The 27,158-nt window shown below is 41.7% G+C and overlaps 1 protein-coding gene across 13 annotated transcripts in view; it reads left to right on the top strand.

The window, feature by feature from the left end:
• Positions 1-27,158, top strand: part of SP140 (SP140 nuclear body protein) — a 65,333-nt gene that overhangs the window by 31,236 nt on the left and 6,939 nt on the right. For 10 of the 13 annotated variants that reach the window (XM_049614759.1, XM_049614754.1, XM_049614760.1 and 7 more), the window contains 15 exons: positions 1,906-1,989; positions 2,758-2,841; positions 5,597-5,680; positions 7,691-7,771; positions 8,920-9,003; positions 9,403-9,483; positions 12,327-12,413; positions 12,631-12,747; positions 13,553-13,606; positions 16,339-16,404; positions 18,112-18,192; positions 21,301-21,375; positions 22,597-22,701; positions 24,796-24,941; positions 26,016-26,063. In XM_049614759.1, coding sequence (XP_049470716.1) covers positions 1,906-1,989; positions 2,758-2,841; positions 5,597-5,680; positions 7,691-7,771; positions 8,920-9,003; positions 9,403-9,483; positions 12,327-12,413; positions 12,631-12,747; positions 13,553-13,606; positions 16,339-16,404; positions 18,112-18,192; positions 21,301-21,375; positions 22,597-22,701; positions 24,796-24,941; positions 26,016-26,063 — 1,277 coding nt within the window. The remainder of the gene's footprint in view (positions 1-1,905; positions 1,990-2,757; positions 2,842-5,596; positions 5,681-7,690; positions 7,772-8,919; positions 9,004-9,402; positions 9,484-12,326; positions 12,414-12,630; positions 12,748-13,552; positions 13,607-16,338; positions 16,405-18,111; positions 18,193-21,300; positions 21,376-22,596; positions 22,702-24,795; positions 24,942-26,015; positions 26,064-27,158) is intronic. The other 3 variants (XM_049614758.1, XM_049614752.1, XM_049614761.1) reach the window with 3 other exon arrangements.

Here is a 27,158-nt window from a genome sequence, read left to right as displayed (position 1 = left end):
TTACAAAGTCATAGGATGCTCACACCCAAGTTTGGGTAGACAAAATTAGGTAAATAAGTATAGAGAAGGTGGGGCAGAAGCCCCAGTATAGAGAGGGAGGGACAAAGGCTTCAATATAGAACATAGGTATATGAAATAAACAAGATTAAGTATTCAGGTTGGAAGCACCCCCAATTTAGTACTATAGCAGGAAACTGCTTTCACAGGAAGGATCAAGTTAGGTAAACAGGTAAATTGGGGTATAGATTGTTGCTTTGCGCTGCAGGGTGAAGTTGCCCAGAGCAGAGATGATTAACAAAAGAAAGGTGCCTTGTCGATCCTGAAGTCATGTGTCCTACCTGTTTCATCCCCTAGGCTAGCTAAGATAAACAGAAGTGGTGCCTCATGTCAGCTATAAACAACCTTCCACCCAATTGCCCGGCACCCGGATTTTGTTTTGTATTAACCCAAACCCCTAATCCTAAATATCTTCAAGACCCCACTTCCCTCACATCCTCAAGTTAATGTTCACAGATTCATAGTCTCTTTGTGCACGTCCATCACCATGTTTGTGAGCCTTCTGATCCTAATAAAAACAGGGCAAGGACGCTTATTCGGGGCTCTTGTCTTTTCCTGGACATTAGCCGTCTCTAGCTTTTAATCCTGCGTCTCACTCTCTTGCTGGACAAGAGAGAACTTTAGACCCAGAGTCTATGCCACAAGTCCTGTTGGAAGACCAGTGATGAAGAAGAGCCACAGGAAGCCTTGAGCTCCCCATCAAGATGTGGGCCCAGTGAGGAAGGTGGGGGCAGGGGGTTGCCAGTGCTGGGCTGCAGGGTGTCAGGGGGCTGGATTTTGAGCTGGTGTTTCCTGATGTGTTTTACTCTGAGCACATGCCACAGTCAAAAGATCCAGTGTGTTCTAGAATCCCATGAGTCACATAAATGTTTCCAAGTGCACATTCTAGGAAAAATATGCTGAAGAAAGGGCAATTTCTTTCATACCTATTCATAGTAGAGGCTTGAATTGATAACAACTGAGCATTTAGCTTCTTTAGAGAATAAAAACTCTGTATTATTCTGTTTATTGATAACAGTATTTTGTGCCTAAGTTTAGAGAAAACCCCAGGAGAAACATGGTCCTTCAGATCAACTGCTCTCAACTCTAAATTATAATTTTTGACAAATAGTTTTTATTATGTTACTGTGATTTTTCAAAGAAATTTGGCAAACAACGTGTCATTTCACCTCCACAAACTTGTGCATTTAGACAAACTGTTGCTTCTTCCTATTTTATAGATAAATAAATAGAAGCACTGAAGTGTGTGAGGGTCTTTTACCAGGTCAAATTTGTTACGCAAGTGGAGGGACCGTGGTGATGGTCATGTGGGGCTGGCAGAGGGTCAGGGTGGCCAGCATCACCAGTGCAGAGTTCACACCAGAGAACCCAGGAGATGTTCAGCTACCCAGGTGAGTGGATCAGGACCCGGTGCAATAAGATCCTCATCCAACAAATATATTTCAGTGATAGGAGCAGGGAAAAAGAGAAGGGGCTGGTAGGATTGAGGCTTACCATGTGGGACGCAAGAGATATTAAAAGAAAAACTGAGCCACAAAAGAAACTTACAGAGAGCAATAAAGAGCCATGAAGAAGAAAAAGACCAAAAGGGCAGTCTAGGGATTCATGGAGATGGCCAATCCTTCATGGTATAGAAGCAATGGTGTGTGGTGACTGAATGACAAGAAGGAGAAAGAAGGTGTGTGAAGGATAACAGAAGAAGAGGCAGAGCAGGGCTGTGGATCGTCTTAGGTGAGGTTTTATTTTCCCAAGGAGAAGCTCACCTGAGCCCTGACACCAGAATTCAGTGTGCTAAGGTCTGTTCCCTCATCATCATATGTGGTTGGTCATTTCTGTGTTTCCCTTCAGTTTCCTATGAGCATGGCACTCTCCAGTGGACAAATGGTGGCCATTTTGAAGAGATGTCCAAACTGCTACCAGGTGATGGGGGAGGTAATTATAACTTAAATGGCCAATTACTTCATTAAATTTGTTTGTCAGTCTGTATGCAAGGGACACTTCCTTTCCTTCTCCCAAACACAAATACACACTTTTACTCAGCCCCTGTTTTTTTTCTCAGGTATGTGAGAGGTAAGGAGGATATATATGGATATAGATAAATACAGGTAGAATAATAATATAATATAACAATAATATGTATAGAATAATAAAAATGCAGACTGGGGGCACTAATGAAGTTGTCTAAGTGGGCCCAATTTAATCTAAATGTGCATGGAATCTAAATACTTCCAGGTTGGGATTTGGGAGGGGAGAGATAATCTTAAACTTACTTCCTAGGCATTGTGTATGATTAATGAAAACTATGTATAGCAGAGATAGAGGAAGTGAGTTAAGAGAATAAATAAGGAGATATTGGAGCAAAGAGATACAGAACATCATGGAGGAACAAAAGGACAGAAATGCAAACAGTTGGCAGAAGTCAGGGAGAGCAAATGATAGTCAAAGAGATCCACTGCTTCATGGTGCAGCAACATGTGGGGACAGAGTTGGAGGGAGAAGAAGGAAGGATAGAGAAGGAGAAGGAGCCTAACAAGGTGTTAAAAAAAGGCAGAGCAAGTTCGGTCGGTACATACATACTTTTCTTCATGAGGAGCCATTCTCCTGCACTCTGAGCATCAGAGCTCCGATGCTGTCTAAGCATTGGCCATGTCAGGCAGAGTCCAGGCCAACTGTCTATCATGTTCCTGTTTCTATCTTCAGCATCCTGTGAACTTGTGGCTCTACAAAGGGATGAAGGAGGAGAATCAGAAGAAATTCCCAGATTACTACCTTATGATGAAGAAGGTAATTAGGATTTAGATAAGTTATTGTCTAATCAAAGCTTTATTTTCCTGTCAATACAGAGGAACACCTATTCTTTCATCCCCTTCCCTGCTCATCCATCCATCCATCCATCCATCCACCCATCCATTCATCCACACTCACATAAACATAGACTATGGCCAGCTTCTGGTTGCTTCCTTTGAAAGATACAAGCAGTGAAGAATGATCTCAGATTGGTTGCTGTTTCCTTGGGTGTAGAACATAGACAAAGAGACGGAGAGTGAAAAATATAGATGGAATCGTGAAATGAAGACAGACCAGAGTGATTGACAATCCTACCTAAATAGACATGAAGTCTAAATATAACTAAGCTGGAATGTGTTATCGTGAGGGGAGATCATTTTCAACCTATTTTCCCTGAGGTTGTGCCAGGAACATGAGCATAATGAGTATAATTGCAATACAGAGAACTCATGTGAAAGAGTTTTGAAATGGACCTGGCAAAATTAAGGATCTCTGCTTGTTTGCCAATGGCCACAGTCCAGAACATTGATAATGTGGGAGAAGGAATATGACGTGGACAAAATATGCAGAAAGTCTGAAATTTAAGTTTTCAATTTCAATTCTTAGGTTGAAAAATTAGAAACAGAGTTAATAACTAGAGAGAACAGATAGAAGCAGGGAAATGAGCACCATGGAAGAAAGGAGAGAAGCTCAATAATCTTAAACAGGTAGAGAACATGATGTTAAGACAGAAAGATGCAGAGGCAGGAGGGAACACTAAGAAATAGAAAGGTGAGGAGGGGCATAGAAATTATATATTGAGAAAAAGCTACAGGAGATGAGTGAAAATTCAGCAGAGGTGAATACTGTTTACAAGGGATATAGAAGACAGTTTGGGACATTGTAGGAATTGAGAGAAGAGTCGCTGGTCAGAAACAAGTCTGGAACTAAGGGTGGAACATGTTAGCAATGTGTTTTGAGGTTATGATGTCCCTAGTTACCAGTATGGCACCTGTAATATTCTCAGAGAGAGTGAACCTCCCCCTAGGAAGCCTTGTCTGCTCCCATCTACAACGTATGATCCCCAACCACCTATGTCTTGCCCAGACTTGTCTTATGATGTCTGAAGGACATCTCCATTTGGAAGTTTTACAAGAACCTCAATACAAGACACCCACAATTGCATGTGCCATCTCTCTTGACACCAGATCTGCTTCTTTTCCAGTGTTCCCTATCTCAGTATGGAATACCATTGTTCCATTCTTCAGACAGAAACTTAGGGATCATCAGTGACCGATCCCCTTCCCTCAACTCACACAGCCTATCAGTCATCCAGGTTAGTCAGCTGTACCTCAAACTTGTCTCTTGCCCATCCATTCCTCTCCACACCCAACACAAATGCTCCGGTCAGATGTCTCTTCTCTCTGGAGACAGAGCAACAGCCTTTAGTCTCAAATCTTTGCCCCAGTCATATTCCCATCACACCCCATCTCTCCAGGTGAACCAGAGGACTCTGAAAATGCAGGTTGATTTATCCTACTTTCTTACATTAAGCCAATAACTTCTTGTTGTCAGAAAGATTAAGTCAATTTTCCTTCCCATGACTCCTCCTGCCCTTCAATTACTTCAAAAATTTGCATAATGTTTTTTCAGTGATTTTAATTTTCTGATAATACTTGCTCATCTGAGATTTGGCACATGCTTGGCCCTGTGCTTGGACACCGAAACTATTCTGGACAGTTTTCTTGTTCACTAATTTGGTGAAATCATGTGGAAATTAGATACTGTCTCAGAGAGGCCTTTTCTGATCCTTAGAAAGCAACAAGATGAGAGATGGGGAGAAGACATAACGCACAGCATCAGGAAGGCATGAGGAGAAAAAAGGGAGGTGGGAATAGACTTGGGGAAAGAAACAAACCAAGACAAAGAGGAATGCCAAGATATCCCAGGAGTGAGATACAGAAGTAGAAATGCAAGAGGCAGACACATGCAGGAAGGGTGAAAATGAGAGAGAAAACAAAGTGTGGGAGACAAAGTGTGCAAGGTTTCTGACAGTCTCTGTCACATTACTGGGCTGTGTGAGGCTTCCTTTTACTTTTGTAAAACCTTATGACACAGGCAGGCAAACTGTTGTAACCTCTGTTTTGTGGACAGGGAAAGAAAGCACAGAAAGGCACACTGGTTGTTTTTGCAAGGGCAAAATAGAAAAGGAAGAGTGGGCAGCAGTGGGTGTGTCACTGAGGGTGACAATGATAGGGAAACCACCTGGAAGTCAGGGTGGGGGCACAAAGGGAACATGAAGAGGAAGCCCCAGGAGCCCTAACAGGTGAGCCCCAAAAGAGTGAAACTGGGTCCAACATAAGACCCTCATTACCTTCATTAAGGAAAAAACTAACATTGGTGGGGAGAGAAAGCGTGGGAATGGACTCAACCACTTGGACTTGAAGACATCTAGAGTCAGAAAGCTCAAAAGGGTAATAGGAGAAAAGAGATGCATTATTACTGAAAGACAAAAACAAAAACAAGAGCGAAAAACAAGAGATGGGGGAGAAGTCCAGACAATGGAAGAGATACACTACTAGGAAACAGAAATGCAGGTAGGACCCTGAGAAGTGGACAGAGGAAGTGCAACAAGATGGCAGAAAGTAGAACGAGACAGCCTCCCAGGGGTGGCATGGAGCAGGCACTCACTTTCCCATCCTGGTGGGCATGGACATGCTGAGGTTTGCTCCCATTGCCCTCCATGGTCCATCATGTCCCTGTTTCTCCACAGTGACCTATGATTCTAGAGCTCTGCAAATGACTAATGAAAGAAAACCAGAGGAGATGCCCAGCCTACCTGGAGAAGAGGGAGAAGGTAATTCTGATTTAAATTCCCAACCACCTCAATAAATCTGTATTTTCTAATCAGCACAAAGAAAAATCTTGCCTTTCGCCCATCCTACCATTCTCTTCTTCATATTCACGTACATACAGATGGCCCTGTGTCCATTTTCTGTTTTGCTTTTTTCAAAACTGTGAGAGAGACTAAGGATAACAGTGAGCAGAGCTCTTGAGTGGAGAGGGTATTCCTGCCTGGAGAACAAAGGGGGACAGGATATAGCAAAGGTAGGCTACAGTACCAGAACAGAAGGACCTGGGTGATTTTATTAAATGCCCATGAAAATCCAAATACCAGCAGGCTCTGGCAGCTGAGGCAATGAGATCGTTTTCAGCCTACTTCTGGAAGTACCAGGAACATGGAAATAAATTTTGTGAGTGATTGCTAGGTTTGCACTGTAGAAGGTCTGTTGGGAGACTGTTAGGATAGAGCTGTTAAGAGAAAGCCATATGTTGCTGTGGTCCATGTCAAGAGGGAAGAACTTTTGTCAATTTGGGGGGAAGCATCTGTGAGACTGAGGAAAATAGATGGAAAATAGATGGAAATTTTACAGGCATCCAAGAAGATAATACTCAGAGAAACAGAGATAGAAAAGGAGAAAGCGAAAGGCAACATGGAAAGGATATAAACTCACTAAGAGATGAGATACAGAGATGAAAATTAGAGAGATTATATAATCATCTGGCAAGTAAATACCAAAATAATAATAATGCGGACGGAAGCACAACAGGAACTATGTAGAGAGTTATATCAAAATAATTTAAAAGTCAGCAAGGAGTGAAAATTGCTGTATAGGGAGGGAAGAAGCTGGGATCTTGTAACACTGATGTTTGAGTCTAGACAGGAGCATCTTCCAGCAAATGGGGTCTATCTCAGTAGTGAGTCTTCAGATTTAATCTCCCTAGTAAGAGAGTAGTGCCCGGCACACTGGGAGAGCAATATCCCTCTCCCTGTCAGTCTCAGCTACTCTCAGGTACCAGAATGAGTCTCAAATGCATGCCTGCTAGGCACACCTGACTCCCAAGGTCATCCATATATGTACCTGAAGGCATTTATCACAGGATCTTCTCCATCTGGATGACTTTCAGGAACTGACACTTCCCAAATTGAAACCAACAGCTTCTTTTGTGAAACTAGAAACTCCTTCTCCAGGGTTTGCTCCCTCATTCAAGGGAACACGAATGTCCCATTTCCTCTTGCTCCCATCCCACCCATTTTCTCCACTTTAGCATGATTGTTATTTGCAAGATGTCAGTCAGATCATACTATTTTCCCATATAAACACAGTGAGATTTGTTGCCTTAGAATTAAATCAGTTGTCCTTCCTGTGATTTCCTGTGTCTCCCCTTCACTGTAGGGCGCCACCCTATTTCTTCTTCCTCATCGCTAATGATAGTGTAAATATTTTTAGCGATTGTGATATTCTGATCTTTCTTTTATATGTGGGCCTTTGAGCAACTTTTCCGGGTGTTTGGTGGTGTTGTCTTGGCCTAGTCTGCTCCATAACCCATTCCGTGATCGGGTCCTATTGCACTATGTTAGGGATGCCTCTCTTGATGGCCAGCACAAGGAAGGGAGTAAGAAGAGAATGAGTGACATAAAGACACTAATGAGTATCAGGGACACAAGAGACAAAGACAGAAGCAGAAGAGACAGAAACACAGAGAAGCACGTGGAGACACTGGTAGCAGGAGACAAGGGCAGAGACAGAAGTAGTGAGCAGGGGCAATGGGAAAGGGGAAGAAGTAAGAGAGAATTAGATGTACACAAAGGAAGATGGTAGATGGTCCTCAGGCTCTGATGATAGTGACAAGATCAAGTTAACCTGCAGGCCAGGTGAGCCCAGAGGTGGACCAGATGGTTTGGGACGGGGACAGTTCTGCCTAGCAGATACCTGAGTGTCCATGTCTTCATTATGAGTTTTCTCACCATGATCTCCCCTGGTTGTGTACTGAAATGGCTGGCGGGTTTCATTCCTTCCTGCAGAGCATGGCCATGCCATCTGGGACATCAGTGATGAAGAAGAGCCTCAGGAAGTCTTGAGCTCCCCATCAGCATGTGGGCCAGGTAAGAAAGGGATGGCCAGCTCTGGGCTGTAGGGTATCAGGTGGCTGCATTCAGAGCTGAGCAACATGGCCTTTATTGTTGGAATAGATGCATTCCCTCTTAATGTTATAGTAGATAAATACTGGGAAGACAGCATCTTTTTCCTTCATACTCTTTATGTCTATTTATACAAAAGACTCAATATTGTGATTTTAACCCCTGCCCACCCCTTATTTTCTATAAAGAATTAAAACTATGTATTTATCTAGTGCTTAATATTATTATTATATTGTCATAACCTTGGGTAGGCCTCAGAAAAATGTGGTTCTGAGATCTACTTTCCAGGAGGAAAGACCAAGGGCTCTGCAGCCCAAATTACAGTTTTTGTCACATATCTGTCATCAGGTTTTGGATTATGTTGCACTTTTTTCTTTTCAAAGGACTTGAGCAAGCGAGATTTCCTCAGAAAACTTTAGGACTTAGCTAGGGAAACTGTGGCTATTCTTCCTTAGAGATAAGACATGGAAGCACAGACAAAGGATACTTGTTCTTTCCCCCAAAGATCAAGTAGGAGGAAGAGCAAAGACCTGTGCCCTGAGCATCTCATTGCAGGTAGTGGCTGTGTGAGGCTAGCAGGGGTCAATGTGGTGGACACACATAAGAATCCAAAGGGATACCTGTGGCTCCTAAGGGGACCAGAACAAGGCCTAATGCAGAGAGAGAGACTTCCACTTCACTAATAAAGAATGCCACTAGGGAGGGGAAGAAGTCAAGAGAGACAGTGACAGAAGGAATGGATCCTGCTATGGGGATTAGAGAGACCTAGAAGAGCAGAGCTAGGAGGAATAAGAAAAGAAAAGATCAAGGTCACCATTGAGGAAAAAATGATGGAAAAGTAAAGAGATAGAAGTCAGGGGAATGGAGCCCACAAAATCAAAGATGCATAAATATTCTCCTAGTGCAGAAGCAGAAATGTTTGGAGGCAGATCTATGGGAAGGAAACAGAAGCAGAGAGCAGAAGAGTTAGGTGATGGAGATGGAAACAGAGGCAGAGCAGGGCTCTGTTGGATCTCAGATGGGGTCCTTGAAGCAGATGTCCCTTTTCCCAAAGGGCAGTTCACCTGTGCTCCGAAAATCTTGGTTTGCTTCCTTTCCTTGTTTCCCTTCAGGGTCCTGTGATCCTGAATCTCCTCAAATGACCAGTGAAGAAGCACCAGAGAAGGTGCCCAGCCAAGTACTATATGATGGGGAAGGTGATTATAATTTCAATTCCCATTTCACTGAATCTTTGTTTCTCTGTCTGCAAGTAGGAAAATCTCCCCTTACTTCTCCCCACCTCCACTGTTCCCCTTCACTTACCCATACAGAAGAAATGTGTAGAGCCAAGTGAAAAGGATCAAAAATAGAGAATTAGGTGTATGGGATGGGAGGGAGATGGGTGACCATTCTCAGCCTCTGGTGATAGTGGCATGAGCTATGTCAACTCCCAGCTCAGGTGAACTCAAAGGCAGGAGGGTATGAGGGCAGGGACATTCCCACCTGGAAGATACTTGAGCCTCCTTGGTGGTCTGTTTTCTCAGGATGAGTTTTTCTACTATGGTTTCCATTGGTCCTATGCCAGATTTGCTAATGGATTTTATTCTATTCAACAGAAAGTAGCAGTGACTGTTTAGAGATGTATTATGAAGAAGACCCCCAGGAAGACTGGAGCTCACTGCCAGAAAGCGAATCATGTAAGGAAGGGCAAATGGCAGGATTCCCCCCCCCTTTTTAATGGCTGAATAATATTCCTCTGTGTGTGTGTGTGTGTGTGTGTGTGTGTGTGTGTGTATCCACCACATTTTCTTTATCCATTCATCTGTTGATGGACACTTAGGTTGTTTCCATGTCTTGGTTATTGTAAACAATAATGCAATGAACATGGGGGCACAGATATCTCCTTGACATAGTTATTTTGTTTCCTTTGGATATATACCCAGAAGTGAAATGGCTGGATGATAATGGTGGTTCTATTTTTAATGTTTTGAGGCTCTCATACTGTCCTTCATATTGGCTGTACCACATTACAGTCCTACCAACGGTGCACCAAGCTTCCTTATTTCCATATCCTCACCAGCATTGATGATCTCATGTCTTGATAATCTCTTTTTCTTAATATCGACTCCGCCATATAGCATAACCTAATAATAGGGGTAATATCTCATGATATTCACAGTTCCTGTGATCAGGGAAGTGGATCCAAGGGGACATTGAGAATTAGAAAAGATTATAGTAATTGCATTAGGCACTACAGAGAAGTGAGATATACCTACTTTGCTGATTGCTTGCAAATCTTGAGTTATGCATAGTGTAGACGTACTAATGTTCACATCAATTATAAACTGATTATGTGTAGAGGCACCTGGGTGGTTCAGTCAGTTGAGCTTCCGACTTTGACTCAGGTCATGATCTCACAGTTCGTGAGTTCAAGCCCTGTGTTGGGCTCCGTGCTGACAGCTCAGAGCCTGGAGCCTGTTTCTGATTCTGTGTCTCCCTCTCTCTCTGCCCCTCCCCTGCTCACACTCTGTCTCTCAAAAATAAATAAACATTAAAAAATTAAAAAAAACATAAATTGATAATGCTTAGGAGAATTTTCTAGGAATTCTAAAGTTATTCTTTTCTTTAGTACACTTGATCTGGTAGTTTGATTTGCAGAATATATATCTACCTATTAAATTTATAGGGATTTTTTTTTAAGAAAAGGAAGAAACTATTAGATGATGGTCTGAAAGTAGCAGTAAGTGGTTGGGACATGGGAACTTTCGGTCATCTCTCTCTCTTTTGTAGAAATACTATCAGGGGCGCCTGGGTGGCCCAGTCAGTTAAGCATCAGACTCTTGATCTTGGCTCAGGTCATGATCTCCCGATTCGTGAGTCAAGCCCCCCATCTGGCTCTGTGCTGACAGTGCTGAGTCTACTTGGGATTCTCTCCATCTGTCTCTGCTCATCCCCCACTGGCACTCTCTCTCTATCTCAATAAATAAATAAACATTAAAAAAATACTATCAAATGCACTGTTTACTCTTGACATGCCCAAAGTTGTCAATGAAACATAAAGTCATCTTTTGTGAAATTTTGCCATTTACTAAGATAAGTGCAAGAATCATTCTGCAGGTACAAAGAAGAAGTAGAGTTCTGTCAGTGGAAGACTGTGGCTTTGGCCAAGATACACCTATGACAAATAGCAACAAAGATACTATATGCAGTCATTAGTGCAAATGGTGTCCTGCAAGTGAATGTGGTATTGGGTTCATCCAGAGAGCAAAGACTACAATGGGGACATAGGGTTGATTACATGATAATAGTTGACCTCAGATTATGATTTACTTTCAAAAATTGACAAGAGGTTTTGGTGGGGGACTCAAGACCAAGAGTGACCAAATATATTTGCACAAATTGGCTACTGTCTAATAGACCCACATCTGTTAATTAGCTTTGGATAGGGGACTTATCAGGTCTATGCCTCCATCTGTTTGCTTTGGATCACTTTCTTCTAACATTCAAGAAGCACAAGAAAATCAGGAGCAAACACACATAAGATAAGACTTTTGAAAAATAGACAAAAGTGAGAGTAAGTGAAACAGTGGAAGAATAAAAACATTACCAGAATATTTGCTAACTGCTGTACCTCCAAACCAAAATGTCTAACTACTTTGCATCTAATTGCATACACATCTTTAAACAATAAAATTAATTCAGAAGTAAGAACTCAGTGAAACAAGTCAGAGCTCAAGTCACTGTTGAGATGGGTTGATGAGGAAGACCATCTGAGTTGGGCACAAGAGGCTGTGGATTTACACCTATTGATCCGCGGGTCCCACAGGAGATCCCTAAACAAGACTCTTCAGGATGGTCTTGGTGGGAACTCCATTTTTGAAGGGCTAGACCATCGTACAACATCTGAAGTTAAAAGAGGGATTTATTGCTTGCTGAGCAAGGCACATGGTGGAAGCAGGTACTGTACTTACAGGACACAATTTTTTTAAAAAGAAAATTGCTTTTATTAGAGTTTTGGGAAGGCTGTAGTTCAGGGGCTACAGACTTTTAGAACCAGGGAGAGTTTACAACTAGGTTATCATTTAGTCATAGACTCGGGCTTTCTGGAGAGTGGCTGTTGTTGATGATTGGCTGATTTTCAGAAGTGTAAAGCTGTCACTAATTGCCTGGCTTTAAATGTGGTTTGTGATGTAAATAGTGATTGGCCAAATGGGATGAGTTTAAAACTCATTCTGGTAATTACTTTTTTACAATTTTCAAAGAACAGTTGGTTTTTTCCTGGAAGATTAGGATCTTTTTATTTTATTCTTAGAGCTACAGATAGAAATGTGAGAGTAGAGAAAGCAGAATGAGGTACAAAAGATAGGAAAAACATGGCTTTGGCAGCTCTTGGTTGTGATTATGGGAGCAGGAATAGTCTTTTCCCAGAAAGCAGCTCATTCTAACTCAGAATATCAGGGTGCAACCTGAAAGCACCAAGAACTCTTCCCTAATCACTGTCTCAGGATCCACAAACTGTAATTTTCTTGCTTCTCTTTAGCATATGGTGAACTAGAAGCTGTCCAAATAAATAGTGAGGAAGAATTAGAAGAGCTTACTTCCAGCCTACTACCCTATGATGGACAAGGTAATTATGACTTAAAGAATAATAAAACCAGAAACAGAAGCTGACAAAGAGAAAAAGACAAGGAAGGGAAAAGCAAGACTTAAAGGAAGGGCCAGAGATGGGTAGGGCCAATGAAAGGTTTTGGAGGAAGAAGTAGAGAAGTAGAGATCCAGAAGGGTACAGAAAAGGGGATCACCAGGGTAAATAAAAGTCTTCATACATCACAATTTTGGCCCAGGAGCAGAGCCACCAGCACATGGAAATGAGAAGTGTACCTGTGTTATGTGCTTCTCAAAGGATGTGCCAGAAGGTCCAGAAGCAAGCACTGCAGACAGCGAAGCATGTGCCATGATAGGTAAAGCCACCTGTGGGTGTGGGATGGGCATGACTCTATGGGCACCACAGACCCAAGTAGGATGGTGTCAGGTGTTCTGGCCCATCCCAGTATCTTGTTCCCTGCTTTGCTTGACCTGACCCCTTTGGCAACAATAGAGAGGCAAGAGATTATTATAAAGTCATGTTTAACAAGATGGTCCCTGCTGATTATGCATGAATGATGTGGTGGAAATATGCTCTTAAAGATGGCAGTATCTCATTGACTACATTAGTCTTAATCATAAAGGCTTGTATTCATACAGTGATTTCCACCCTCTCACAGCCAATCTCCTGTGGAGATCAAGAAAGCCAACCATACTTCTGCTAGTAGATAATAGTGTCATTTTGTCACAACCTTAGAAAACTCTCAAAAGACAACTGATCATGCCACTTAATTGCCATGAGGAAAGACTATTCTTGACCTAGCATATATTTTTGATGGATGCCCTCTAGCATGTCACTGGTTTACAGAGTGATTCCCTATACATGTTTGGACATAAGATTTTATTTAATCCTCACAAAAATCTTAAGACCTAGACAAACATCTCTGAGTAGACTGAAGTACATAGGTATTTAAGAGTGTTTTTCGAATTACTATTGAGAAATAAAGGAAGGCTCATTCTGGACTCCTAAAGTCAGTAGGTTTTTAGTCCCTTTAGAAGGAAGAGAGAAATGATAAACTCAAACATCTTTGTAAATTCAAACCTTCTGCAGTTTGAGTAATCCTAACATTGGTAACTTTTATTGATTAATTTCTGTTTCCTCACCCTCATCTGTGATTCTAGATACTGTGGATCTTAGAAACAACTCTACTTCGGGAAAACTCAAGAGGAAAAGAAGTAAGCGTGCATAAGATTTTACTTGCTTTTGATGTTAGAAATGAGTTTTTTAATGCTAGCATTATTATTACTTACAATAATAAGAGATAATAATAGGATGTCTGTTTAAAGATGTCCATATCTTAATTGCTGAAATTTGTAATCTGTTATCTGACCTGGCAAAAGAGATTTTACAGATATAATTAAGCGAAGGACCTCGAAAGGTGAGATTATTCTCGATTATCTGGGTACACTCAATATAATGGAATAGGCTTTGAAACATGGAAGGTTGTTCCTGGCTGTTGGGGTAGAAGGGTGGCTATGGAAGATAGTCACAGAGAGATGCCATGTTGCTGGCTGGAGGAGGAGGAAGATGGAGGAAAGGAGCCAAGAATATGGATGACCTCTGGACACTAGGAAAGTCAAGGAAATGTATTCTACTCTAAAGCCTCCAGAAAGGAATGAAGGTCTACTGGAACCTTGATTTTAGCCCAGAGAAACTCTTGTCAGGCTTCTAATTGACATAACTGTGAAATAATAGTTTTGTGTTGTTTAAAGCCACTAAATTTGTAGCCTAAGCTATAGTTTACCATGTTTGCATAAGGAGGCAAGTGAATGCTTGGTTTTCACACAAAAAGGGCAATCCCATGGGCACACGTGGTGGCCCTGGAAGGGAAATGTTTGCAGTTGTTGAGGAACATACATCAGCCAGGGGAAGATGGACAGTGCCTCCAACGTGGGCCCCTGGCCAGCTATAAACCTTAGACTTCCCAGTTCCATTTGTTGCATTGAGTCCTTGATTTGGGGGTAGGGTTTGGCTGGGGGGAACTTCCTGAGGACAGTCCATCTAATCTGTCCTCTTTGTCCATCATACCAACCAAGTGGCGTCTGTCTCCCTTCCCCACTGACTGAGAGTGGAGGTGGGGATGATGTCCAGAGGGATCTTGCACGGGATGTGCAGAAGTTGGGGCCTGTCTCTGTTTTCTCGTGTCTGATGCAGAATGCCAGACTCAGCATCTCTGTGGTAAGAGGCATGTACCAGGGTGGTTTCTCTCTGGTGGTAGGTTCGGGATAGTTCTGCAAGGCAGATGTCATTAATGTTCCTCCTTCCTCCATTCTTACTAGGGTTTCCCAGGTTCCCTCTTCAGATGCCTGGATTTTTGCTCTTCCTTTACTGCCACAAAATCTGTGTGTACCATTCAGGTGGCTGGAACTTCATCTTCCTTTCCAAATCATCTCCTATTCCCACTCAGACCCTTTATCCAGATGGCCAGAAACAAGTGGAGTAAAGGCATTTGCATAAAATGTAATCAGAATTAAATCTGAATCCCCTGGGCTCTCTGAAGGCTGTGCCCTCTAGGCTGGTAGGGGAAACGATGAGGCATCGTCTCCAGGAACAGGCAGAACAGAATCCTGAATTTTCAGAATTGGTCTATCTAACACCATTAATCCTCCACTGCTTTGATCCTGATCATGATGCAGGAATGAAGCTGATCCTTTCTGGGGACAGCTGCCTTCAGTGACCAAAGAGCCTTCCAGAAGTGCATGGACAGGAAAAGCTGAGGGACATAGAGTCAGACAATCTGTGCATTGGAAGTAGCTTTTTGGATAAGGGCACACCATTGCCAGACTACAAATGGTTCATGTCACTCTCATGACACCTGTGAGTTTCTAGAGTCACCATGGTGTGGCCAGAGTCAACTGGTCTGTAAGCTGAGGCATGGATGGTGTTGAGGCACCACCCATGGGCCCAAAAGGCCTCAAGGCCTGATAAGTGTGCTGGGAGCAGGTAGGGGTAAAGCCCCTTGGGATGTGGCTCTCCCCACCAAGAGACAAACTGGGCAGTTTCTGGGAGGAGTCACAAGCCTGGCATGCAGCTGTAGCCCCTACAGAGGGCTGTAAAGGGTCATGGAAAGTTGAGGTGCCAATGGGGCAAGACCCCTGAATTCTTGAACATACCATTTCCATTGGATGAGCAAGGCCCTTCCTGCCTTTAAGTCCCAGAGTGTGAGTTGACCCACCTACGAATGGAAATCTCAAGTGGGAGTTGGAAGGCCTCCTCCATGGATTGGGTCTTCACCCTTAGCAGTAAAAATCTAGTAGTTGGCTATTGTTATTTCACAATAGTAACAAGGTACGAGCTCTGTTTACCCAGTGCCAACGGTCTTCTCACGTGCCTGTATTTTCACATCATTCACAAGAATGCAAAACACAACACATAACCCGCTGAGGATTCTTTACATTCTCCCGGAACTTCGAGCATTAGATGGCATGTAAGTGGGAGGATTTGGGTCACAACTGCACGTACGGAGACTGCTTAAGTCTCCACGTCAAAGCTGAGAATGGCTCTGAATCCCCAGCACGGCGGATTATCCGTGACACGATCCAGCTGTGAGGAGTGTGCCTCCTTATTGCACATTTGAATGTACCAGAAAGACACTTGAAGAGGAAACATACTGCTATATACCCACAACAATGATCATTCAGGTGAAGGCACCAGCAGGAATTTATTTTCCAATTTTAGTGGGTTTTTTTTTTTTTTAATTTTCAAAGGAAGGTCATCTCCTATAGTCTCCCAAGTCCGTGCAGAATAAAGCAGAACTCTGCAATCAGCCTCACGCTGCTGTGCTTGTAGTTAAGAATTTTGCCCTGTTCTGTGGCCTGTAAAAGTACTTGAAAACTATCAACACATATGGCTTTGAGAATTATATTTACAGCTCTGAATGATTAACTTTATTCTCTTTTGTTCGAAGGAAAAAAGAAAGGCCATTGCTGGACAAGACATAAAAGGAAATTTCAGAGAAACATATCCCAAAAAGGTAAGCCCTTGAGCTGCTTCCTAGCAGTGGTGTCCTTAGGACATAAGCTAAGCCACTATTAACAGAGGCCTGAAAACACAGTGGCTTCCACAAAATCGTTTAGTTCTCTAACATGTAATCACCCAGAGCTAAATGATTCAGGGAGACACTGCCATCCTCAATATGTGGCTCTCTGCTGGCTCGAGAAACTTGTATTAATTTGGTAAGATGTTCCACAGAAAGACAAATGCAAAAGCAGACTGTGTAGGTGTGTGCGCATTTGTGCATGTGGTAAAAAGCAAAAACATGTAACTATACAAATGTGTTTTTATCTGTCTACAAATTCTTATTTGTACATATTGATCTGTATGGAGAGAGACATAGATATAGGGGAAAAATCAGTAGATGTTCATCAATAAAAATGTAAGCAGTAGTTGCATATATATGGTCATTGGAGTTGAGGTGTTTTTTTATTTGTGGTTTTTAAATGCACGTGTTTACGTTGGAAATATTAAACACGTTCAAATTTTGCAATGAAAAAGTATTTAAATAGTAAAGAGACAGCCTTGGTGGCTCAGTCAGTTAAGCATCCAGCTCTTGATTTCAGTTCAGAGCCCACATTGGGCTCTGCACTGCCAGCACAGAGCCTGCTTGGGATTGTCTCTCTCTCTCTCTCTCTCTCTCTCTCTCTCTCTCTCTCTCTGCCATTTCCCTGCTCATGTGTACACATGTGCACACATGCTCTCTCTCTCTCAAAATAAATAAACATTTAAAAGCAAATAAATAGGAAAATATACAAAGACAAAAGCTTGGGGGAATATTGTTGAATAAGTTAATTATGGCTCTCTTTAGAATGGTGATGTTTCATACAATTTTCATTTTCTAAATTTCCAGTAGTATATATGTATTACCTCTTTTTTGAATTTTGTTGTAGTCTTATTTGAGAGAAAGAGAGCATACATGTGGGGTGGGGGGAGAGAGAGAGAGAGAAATAGAGAGTGAGAGAATCCCAAGCAGGCTCTGCACTCAACATGGAGCCCAATGCAGGGCTCAATCCCAGTACCCCAGGATCACAACCCAAGTTGAAACCAAGAGTCAGACACTCAACTGAGTCACTCAGGCACCCCTATATGTATTACTTCTAATTGGACCCCTGAAATCTTTTATTTCAGTAGTGGTTTAAAGAACTCTTTTCTTTTAGACAATGAGAGTTAGACCTAATTTTCCATATGATGGCCAATTTTGAACCAGATCGATAGAGTAAGATTTCATAGTCCAATTGAAAGTTATTAATTTTCACCAATCTCTATATCTGATGTTCTTCTCAATTTACATGGTTTCCCTGTTGGCGAATGTGTACAATTTTGTTGGGAAAGAAAAACAAAAGTGGTTGCATCCATTTTAAGAACACTTGTTTTCCGAATGCCAAATGTTTGGATTTAATTATCATACGTTTTCATTTAGGTCTCTGTGTACATAGATGAATTCTAAACCATTTCTTTCCAAAATACAATGAAATCTTATATGTCATTTATAAGTCCTCCTAAAAGTGGAGCATGTACTAGACTTCTCTTTGAGATCCCTTACCATTAATGTGCTTTCCTGTCTGAGTGAACAGTGAAAGGGGGTTCAGAATTGAATCTGGTGTTCACTCACTCACTTGCTTTTGGTCTCTCATGTCAACTCCTGTTTTGTCCAACTCTGTATCTTCCCCTGCTTATCCCCTAGAGAGCAGCAACACTCCTGGCCAGTTGGTCTCCAGTGGGAAAAAGGGGAAAATGCATCTGCGAGAACCTGCCAAGATCAAGGGTAAGATAAAGTTGGTGTCACTTACACTTGGCCTCAGGGGCAAATGCGAATTTTGCTAAGGTTTTGAGGAACATAGATCCTCCTTAATTTTTTACTAGGCAACATTACCAGTCAAATTGGAAGCTATGAAATCTAGAAAGCAAACAAACCCATTTGGAGCCAAGGTTATAAATTGCTTGCATTTATATTATAGTTTTTATTTGCCCAGGACCTAAAATCCTTTTCTTGAGTTTTATCTGCTTTTCATGGAAACTTCTTTACCTTACATCATTGGCTTATGAAAATGGCCAGACTTGGTAAATTACAAATGGAAAGCAAGTTCATTTTCTCACTGTTCTTTCAAGTCTGCCTTCTGGATGAGTTTTTCTTGTCTTGGGCATGTCTGATGGCGTTCTTTTTCCTTGTCCCAAGAGTGAAATTCTCTTTCCATTAGTTGGGAATCCTTTCTGTACTACATTAAAACGTCAATGTTTTCTCCATTTCAAAGTGCTTCCCCTCCTTCAGCCTGAGCAAACGTTGGTCTGGGGCACCTGTAGTGCAGAAATGGCACGGTCAGATTCTTCTCACATTCTCTCTTGGCTCTGCCCCCCCCCCCAGTCAAGAGCTGCTGGTTTGGGCCCCTCCATGATTAGGGGGGACGGATGAGAGAAGAGAGATAAGAATATGGAAGTGTCTCACGTGACAGAGGCAGCTCTGAGATAACATTGGGAATGCAGGGTACACAGTCACTAGCTCTTTCCTCCACAAGATTCTTTCATCAGCTTCTCAGTGTGATCTGGCGCCACTGCTTGACTTCTTTGGAGAGAAATGTAGACCTTCTTCTGCTGCCTGGATGTGAGTGAAGAGCCAGAGCTGGGGTAACCTGTTCCCCCAATACTTTGTATGGTCACATAGGTGGTTTGGTGCATTGCCTCTGTGAATAGCTTGAAACTAAGACCATCAACTCACCCTGGTTTGCCCAGGAGAGTCCCAGTTTTGCCACTGAAAATCCTGAATCCTGGATACCCCTTAGTCCTGGGTAGACTGAGACAGTTAGTTACCCCCATTAGCACTTAGTGAATTGTTCCCAGCTATTGAAACTTCTTCTAAAACTTTGGGAAAGCAGGAAAAAATTTAAAATTCTGTCCCACTTACTATTAGAGATTAATTAATACCAAGCATAACGATTAAAAAAAAACCTTAAATTATATTCTGACTGCCATATTAGAGTTTGTGGTGGGGGATTTTATTATTAAATGGGTATTACAAACTGGGAACACAAAAAATAGTTACATCCTGTCTTGCTTAGTCAGTCTGTTTTCAAAGTAAAACACAATAGTGCTGTATTATGAATTAGTTGGTTTTAAGATCCAAATCTCCTTATGCCAAAAGCTCCACAGACTAGAATGGACTTCAATGTATTTCCTTTTTCTGCCTAAGAATATTAGGCCTTACAGGTTTGATGAAAGGTAAATCTAACAAAGCCACTAGTTCCAGGAAAGATGTAACCAGAGAGAGACAGAGAGCAAGAAAGAACTTTTTATTTGTTGGATTGTTCAAGACTGTGATTAGAGTTTGAGTGCCAAGCCTGACTGGCAGTTAGGAGAGGCAAGAATAAGCTGTCTGGATCTCTTCTTACTGGGTTGTGAGCATGGGCCTTCAGGAAAGAGATGAGGGAGAGCAGCAGAGAGAGTCCATAACTACTTTGGCATCTTGGGTGGAGAGGAGGCGAGGAGGGGCCCCTTAGAGAACCATACCTGGGTCGATGACCTTCTATCACCTGGTGACCCCACTTTCTGGAGAGAGGAAGCAAGATGGGGCAAAGAGATTAATCTGCCTTTTTGAGAACCATATTTCCACCTTTTTTAGTAGTTATCCTTACCCCATGGCTAGTATTACCCAAGTCTTCCACCTTCTTATAGAAGATTCTTATAGACTGAGTTCATAAATCTTTGTAGACCCTCATTTGAACTGCTATTATCTTGGTGAAGTTAAAACAGAGTGACAACTTGCCAGTCTGTAGCTTGTTTGATGTTGTGATAAGGTCTAATTATCAATATTTGTACATGGGGCCATTTTGGTCTTGAAGAAATGAAAACCTTCTCAGTGGTTGTTTAGGCTAATGACCAGAAAGTGGAATTACTAACCAAGCAATTGGTCCATTTTAGGTTTGATTGAAAGAAAGATTCTTTTTACTTTGCTGGTCTAATATGCTTGTAACCTGCTGACATTTTACAGCACTTAGGACAGGGTATTCTAGAAAATATTTCCTTGTGGGGTCTAAATAACCTAACCCAGTACCACCAGGTGATAGGGCATTGAACACAGAGAGGAGAAAAGGAATTTATCCTTCTGTCTGAGAAAATAAACCACATTTGCATGATAGAAAACACTGAGATGCATATCCATAGCCAAAACTTTCAAAAGGAAGAACATTCCTCCCTGCAACATCTACCAGGTCAATCCTTAATAACTGCTTGAAATTAAGATTTTAGAAGATTCAATTCTACCCAGTCTTCTTAGGTTAGCCTTCTTCTGGTTAGTTTCTTAGATTCTAATATCTTTGTCAAAACCCAGGTGGACAAAGCCTTTGGTTTACTATTTACTATTGCTTTCAGCACAGATGTATAAATAACTTCATTCAAGGTGATGTGGAACATGTGTCTCACCTGTGAAGCTCACCGTAGAGTTTCCCTCACAGAACTTCCATTTCTATTTCTCTGCAAGAAGAAACCTGAAATACCTTCACTTAATTTTGTAATTTTTGTCTCAATTTTCCCTGAATATTTTAGTTTCTTTAATGGCAGTGATCATCATCTTGATTTCATATGTTTGTTGAGAAGACTAAGTCAATTAGTAGATGTACAATTGGCACCTATTAAGTACTTAACACATAGTTGCTTGAGATATAAATGAAATGCTGATTTCACTTGTTTGTTTTACTAATGTGAGATATGACAAATAAAATACAAGATGAACATAAGATGACCTATCTAATTCTTGGTATCTTAAAACTAGGGATTGTGTATTTTTCTTTATCCATTAGACAGACTTTGGGGAAGTTATATTTAAATGGAAATTTTGGAAAGCACTAATACATTCAGTGATTATATTTTTCTATTTTCTCAGGGAAAAAGAGAGGCAGACCTCCTGTTTACTCAACTCATGGTGACAGAGCCTCACGGAAAAGAGTCCGGTCAAAAGGTAAAGAAGAAAAGGGGAATAACTTCAGTAACTAAACGGCTATTTTCCTGTGCTCTGTGATTTTAGTAATAAACCCACTTCCCTAACTGCTTTGCAGCTTTAGTAGCTGTTGAGAGATGTATACAATTTGAATCATTTTCAAACTATGTCAGGGAGAGAAAGAAGATAATCCCATAAACAAGTAACTTGGTGACCAGGACTTGCAGGTCCAGGGGCCACTACAGGAATGCTGTCCCCACTGAACTGACAACTTCCAAGCTGGGAATTGTCTGTTGCCATACAACCCACAAATTATTTAGCTGATCCTTCTCTTGCTACATCAAGAGTCACAGGTTGCACACCAGCCAAGAGTAGTGGTCAGTAGTAGTCTGTGCCTTTCTCTACTTTTGACTGTGTGGGCTTAGGCCTGTCACTTGACTTCTTTTGCCTCAGTTTCTTCATCTGTAAAGCAAGAGAGTGAATTAGGCTAACCCTCTTGTTCATTGCAGTTCTGATAGTCTACCTGGATCAAAACTGGACCATGGACAGGCCCCCACCTCCCATCTTGGCTCTAAAACATTGGCTGGAAGGACAGCATCAGCTACACATCCTCCTTGAGTTAGTTCATTTGAAGACTTTTCACCCCTGATTTTGTGGAGTCAGGTCTCCAGCTGCCTTTCCTCATGCAGTGTGCAGATTATTCTAGAGTTTCCTGAGCTCCTCTTTTAGCTATGGAGAAAGCTGATGTGAGAGAGAAATGAAGCAAAGCAGAGAACAAGACTAGAAGGCAGACGTCATCTCCATTAGGTTAGCCTGTCATTCATTACCCTCCCTCTGCTCAGTCAGATCTCAATCAAGAAGGCATTAGTGCAGTCTGCTACTTTGTCTCCCGTTACCTAACTGCAGTAAAATAGTGTGGCTGGACAGCTCCCTTCAGAACATGGCAGCTGTTGTGGGTTTCAATGTCATAGAAGAACCAACAAGGTTGAAATGATTGAGAATAAGGCAGTTTTCTTGAAGCCTGATTTCTCTGAAAAAGCATTCTGTTTTGTGTGGGATTTGAGGGGTAAGATAAAGGTAGACATTTTGTCGTTATGTATCAAAAATGCCACATAGAAGAAAGACTTTGACTCTAGACATTTGTGGAATAGATTTCTCCAAGCACCTCTATATCTTTATAGGAACAAAATCGACAAGATTAATTTGCACAATGAAGTAGAATGAAGAAATCTTCTCTTTCAGGGTCAAGAAGCCACACAGATTCTATGGTGGATTTTCGCTCTCAAATACTTCCTGTGACCTGTGGTGAGGTGAAGGGGATGTTATATAAGAAGAAACTGAAACAAGGTGGGTTCCAGGTCTACTTTGATTTGCAGTATGTGAATTACCCATGTCAATTGCACAGGTCGAGGTATTGAGGCTGAAGTTTGGCTCAAGGGAAAGAAGAAGGGATCCCTAAGATGCTATGTTTACACCTTCAGAAATCATACATATTAGGTGCTCACTCCCACATCGAAGTGTCCATGGGGGTGCCCAAAGAACCAAAAAGAAGTAAATCAGAATTAAAAGGGAGAAGCCCTCAACCTCGACCTTCATATCCTCTCTCCCTTCTGGATGATCACCACCAGGGCAAGGTGTTGATGTGGTGAAAAGAGCACAGAATTTAGAATTGGAAGCCTGAACCCCAGCCACACCTATACCAGGAGGGCCTGATTTATCTGAGTAGAGAGTGGGACCTTTCTGAGCTTTAGATGAAATGTTTCTCATCTAAAAAGGGGATAATAATTAAAAACCTACCTCACAGTGTAGCTCTGAGGAATTAATTTATGTAATTGATGTAAAATACTTAAATAGCTTGACTGAGATACAATCCCATATCGTACAGTTTCCCACCCAGAGTATACAATTCACTGTTGAACTTTGTTTGCATTTTCCTAGGATTGTTCAGCCATCACCACAACCTAATCTCAGAACATTTGTGTCTGTCCCCGACTAAAGCAAATGTCATATCTATTTGCAGTCAGTACGCATTCCCAGTTCATCCCACTGTCAAGCCCTAAGCGGCCACTGATCTATTTTCCGCTTAATAAATTGGCCTATTCTGGGTATTTCATATAAACAGAATTATTTAATATGTGCCCTTTTCTGGCTGAGCACTTTCACTTTAACATCATGTTTTCAAGGTTCATCTGTGTAATAGCATGTATTCGTTTTTGTTTTTTGGTTTTTTTTTTTGCCAAATAATACATTTCATGGTATGAATACACCATACACATCATTCATTCATCACTTTGGGTTGTTTCCACTGTTTAGCTATTATGACCAATGCTGTTTTGAATATTCATGTATAAAGTTTTGTGTCAACAAGTGTTTTCAGTTCTTTTGGTTATAGACCAGGAGTACAACCACTAGTTCATAGGGTAAAGCTATATTTAATTTATTGAGAAAGCACCAAAATGTTTTGCACAGTGACTGCACTATTTTATATTCCCACCAGCGATGTATGAGGGCACCGATTTTTCTACTTCCTTGCCACCACTTGTTAGTGTCTGACTTTTTTTTATTACGACCATCCCAGTGGGTGTGGAGTGGTATCTCATTGTGATTTTGATGTGTGTTTTTCTAATGACTGAGAAATGCTGTATAGCATATGACTATCTTTTACGCATAGCTTAATTTTCCACTGGGTAACACTTCACAATTATTTTTTTAACATTTATTTATTTATTTATTTATTTAGAGAGAGCACAAGCAGGGGAGGGGCAGAAAGAACAAGAGACAGAAATCCAAGCAGGCTCCGCACCATCAGTGCAGAGCCCAATGTGGGGCTCGAACCCATGAATTGTGAGATCATGACGTAAGCCAAGATCAAGAGTCAGATGCTCAACCAACTGAGCCACTAGGTGCCTCCCTAATTATTTTTATTATCAGCTATCCGTGATTTGGGGGATGGGAAAATATCTGCTCAATAATGCCATTACATTGGATAAAAACTGTTGTAACAAAGGCTACAGATATTGGGTGGTGCCATTCTGAGCTCAGTCTCAACTTGAGGTTCTGCCTCCACATTGCCCCCAAGGGCTGTTGGAGACTCTGGTCTGTTCTCTTTCCCCAGCAAATTGAGATCCTCTCACCCTTCAGGTTCACTTGCTTTTCCTTTGTAGATGATTTTGAAATACTTATAAAAGATTGATTTTGATGGTAATCATCACCTTGTTGTTGCATGAGGTTTAAAAAATGTTGCCCCAAGGCAGGAAATCTCCTTTGAGGGGACTTACAGGCTAGATTTGGGGAGGTCTGAAGGCTGAAAAGGAAGGTTACACTCTCCCGCTACACATCTGGAGCCCAAATTGGGTGGCTCCAGATGCACTGTGGTAGGAGCCCATCATCGGAGTTCTGAAGACGCAGAGGGCTCAGAATCAACTTACCCTGGTCTTACAGGAGGATCCCTGGTGAGATCTATACAGAGTGAGGATGGAAAATGGTTCACCCCCAGGGAGTTTGAAATCAGAGGAGGCTACGCAAGATCAAAGAACTGGAAGCTGAGTGTGCGCTGTGGTAGGAGGCCTCTACGATGGCTGATGGAGGTATTCCAGGGACTGGAGCAGATGGACTTTCCATGTTGTATGGTCATTATTTGCTCACCACCTTTTTGTTGAGTTATAGATAAAACCTGATGCCCCTGAGTTTATCCACTTACCCAGGAAGAGATGCCCCACATTCAAAACCTCTGTAAAATGCCACATCAAACGCCAGAAAGGGGGCTTTGCCTGGAGAGGCGCTGGAGCTGAGAGGAGAGAGAGGTTACTGTGACTCAGGCGCGTGCAGACAACTTCATGTAATACACTGAAAGAAGACAGTGTACAGTCATACAAATGAAAAGAGGCTACTCCAGAGAAAGAATGGCATGAAAACCAGAGCTACAACTAAAGTGGCTCTGTGGGTTGGGGTAGACAGGTTGTGTATGACAGGCATGATCCATCAATTAGAGTTGTTTATGGAGGGATTTAATATCAGCCTAAGGAGTTTAAACTCATAATATAGACAATGAAAAATCAGTGAATTCTTCTGAGATGTGAGATGACATATTTAAAGCAGTATTTTAGACAACCATGGCGCCTTGAAGTGATTTCCATCCCCTCTCTGGGATCCACGAGCCCACTACCAAGACCGTTATTACACTGTTTCATAATTATCTTTCCATGTATTTACTTTTTCTCTCTAGACACCTCTAGGGTTTGCCCATCTTTGTGTTCCCAAGATTGTCCAGAGTATCTGATATCCAGTACGCGTGGGATAAGTGTGTGTTGATTGAATTGCTTTGGTCGATGGACTCAGCATGAGTGGCATTGGCAGGAATGGAAAGGAAATGGGAGGTGTCAAAGAGACTGTGAAGGAAAACCTCTTAAAATTTGGGGGGGAAAAGCACATGAGAAAAAAAAAGTTCTAAAGATGATATTTCCATTGCTTGAAATTCTACCATTGATAGAATTCTAGAAGAAGTACAGGTGAAGAGAGGGAGATGGTTTGTCATTTAGCCACCCTGGCTTTGAGTTGACAGTGGGACACTCAGGTAGAAATATACGGGAAGAGGCTGAAAATGCCAGACTCACAAAGCAGAATCACATGTAACCACATACTTGGATCTTTTTATCTTTCAGAAAGGATTTCTACATAATCCTCTAAGAAAATATTTCAGGAAAAGAAAGGTGATTATTATGTCACTTTTTATAAGTTCTCATCACATAACTGCTATTATTATGTACAATTATATACTATTCTCAGTTGAGTTATTATACTTAGGTTTCCTCCATCTCCCCACCCTTCTTTTTGAGCATGTGACTTCAGAGTTTCTGCTTTTTTAATGTTTATTTACTTACTTGGACAGAGAGAAAGAGAGAGAGAGGAGGGGCAGAGAGAGAGGGAGAGAAAGAATCCCAAGGAGGCTCTGTGCTGTCAGCGTGAAGCCCAATGCGGGGCTCAATCCCATGAACCATGAGATCATGACCTGAGCTGAAATCAAGAGTTGGTCGCTTAAACTGCCTGAGCCACCAGGCACCTCTTTTATTTATTTATTTATTTATTTTATTTTTAGAGAGACACAGAGAGAGAGAGAGAGAGCATGAGATGGGGAGAGAGGCAGAGGGAGAGAGGGAGAGAATCTCAAGCAGTCTCCATGCTCAGTGTGGAGCCTGATGTGGGGCTTGATCCCACGACCCTGGGATCATGACTTAAGTAGAAATCCAGAGTCAGACATTCAACAGACTAGGCCACCCAGGTGCCCCTCAAACTCATATTCTAAAAAAATCATTGTTACTATTGTCTAACTTAAATGAAATCTGATGGAGCAAGTTTGTTCCTGGTGATTCAGACGACCCCTCTCTGGTAGACAGTCTACTCTGGGACATATATGAAACTGTATTATTCCACGTGACAGGTAACAAAAGGCATATTTCTTTTCTGACCCATTTCATACCCTTTCACCTTCCATTTAAATTTACACACATACATATGCAATTCTTTTCAGGGGAAATTATTTGCCGTTTTTGAAGACAGTGCTGTTGGGAAGGAAGTTTTTGGGAGACTGATGTATCATATGGGAGGGGCCAATCTGGAAAATTTTTTACTTTGATGCTACCCTTTCAGCTACAGATCTCCTTTCTATCTGAGAAAATGACTTCTCTCTCAATGGAAGAAATCTATGTAGACAACAAATAAACAGGTTAAGTGCAGTGTAGATTCAAGACAAGGTTTTTCAAGATTGGGTATGAATAAGAGCTTAGCAAGGAGCGGGAGGTGAGACA

Source organism: Panthera uncia, assembly GCF_023721935.1.
Source record: "Panthera uncia isolate 11264 chromosome C1 unlocalized genomic scaffold, Puncia_PCG_1.0 HiC_scaffold_3, whole genome shotgun sequence".
Lineage (NCBI taxonomy): Eukaryota > Metazoa > Chordata > Mammalia > Carnivora > Felidae > Panthera > Panthera uncia.
Note: the sequence above shows the minus strand (reverse complement) of the source record. Positions and strands in the feature narration are given on the sequence as shown.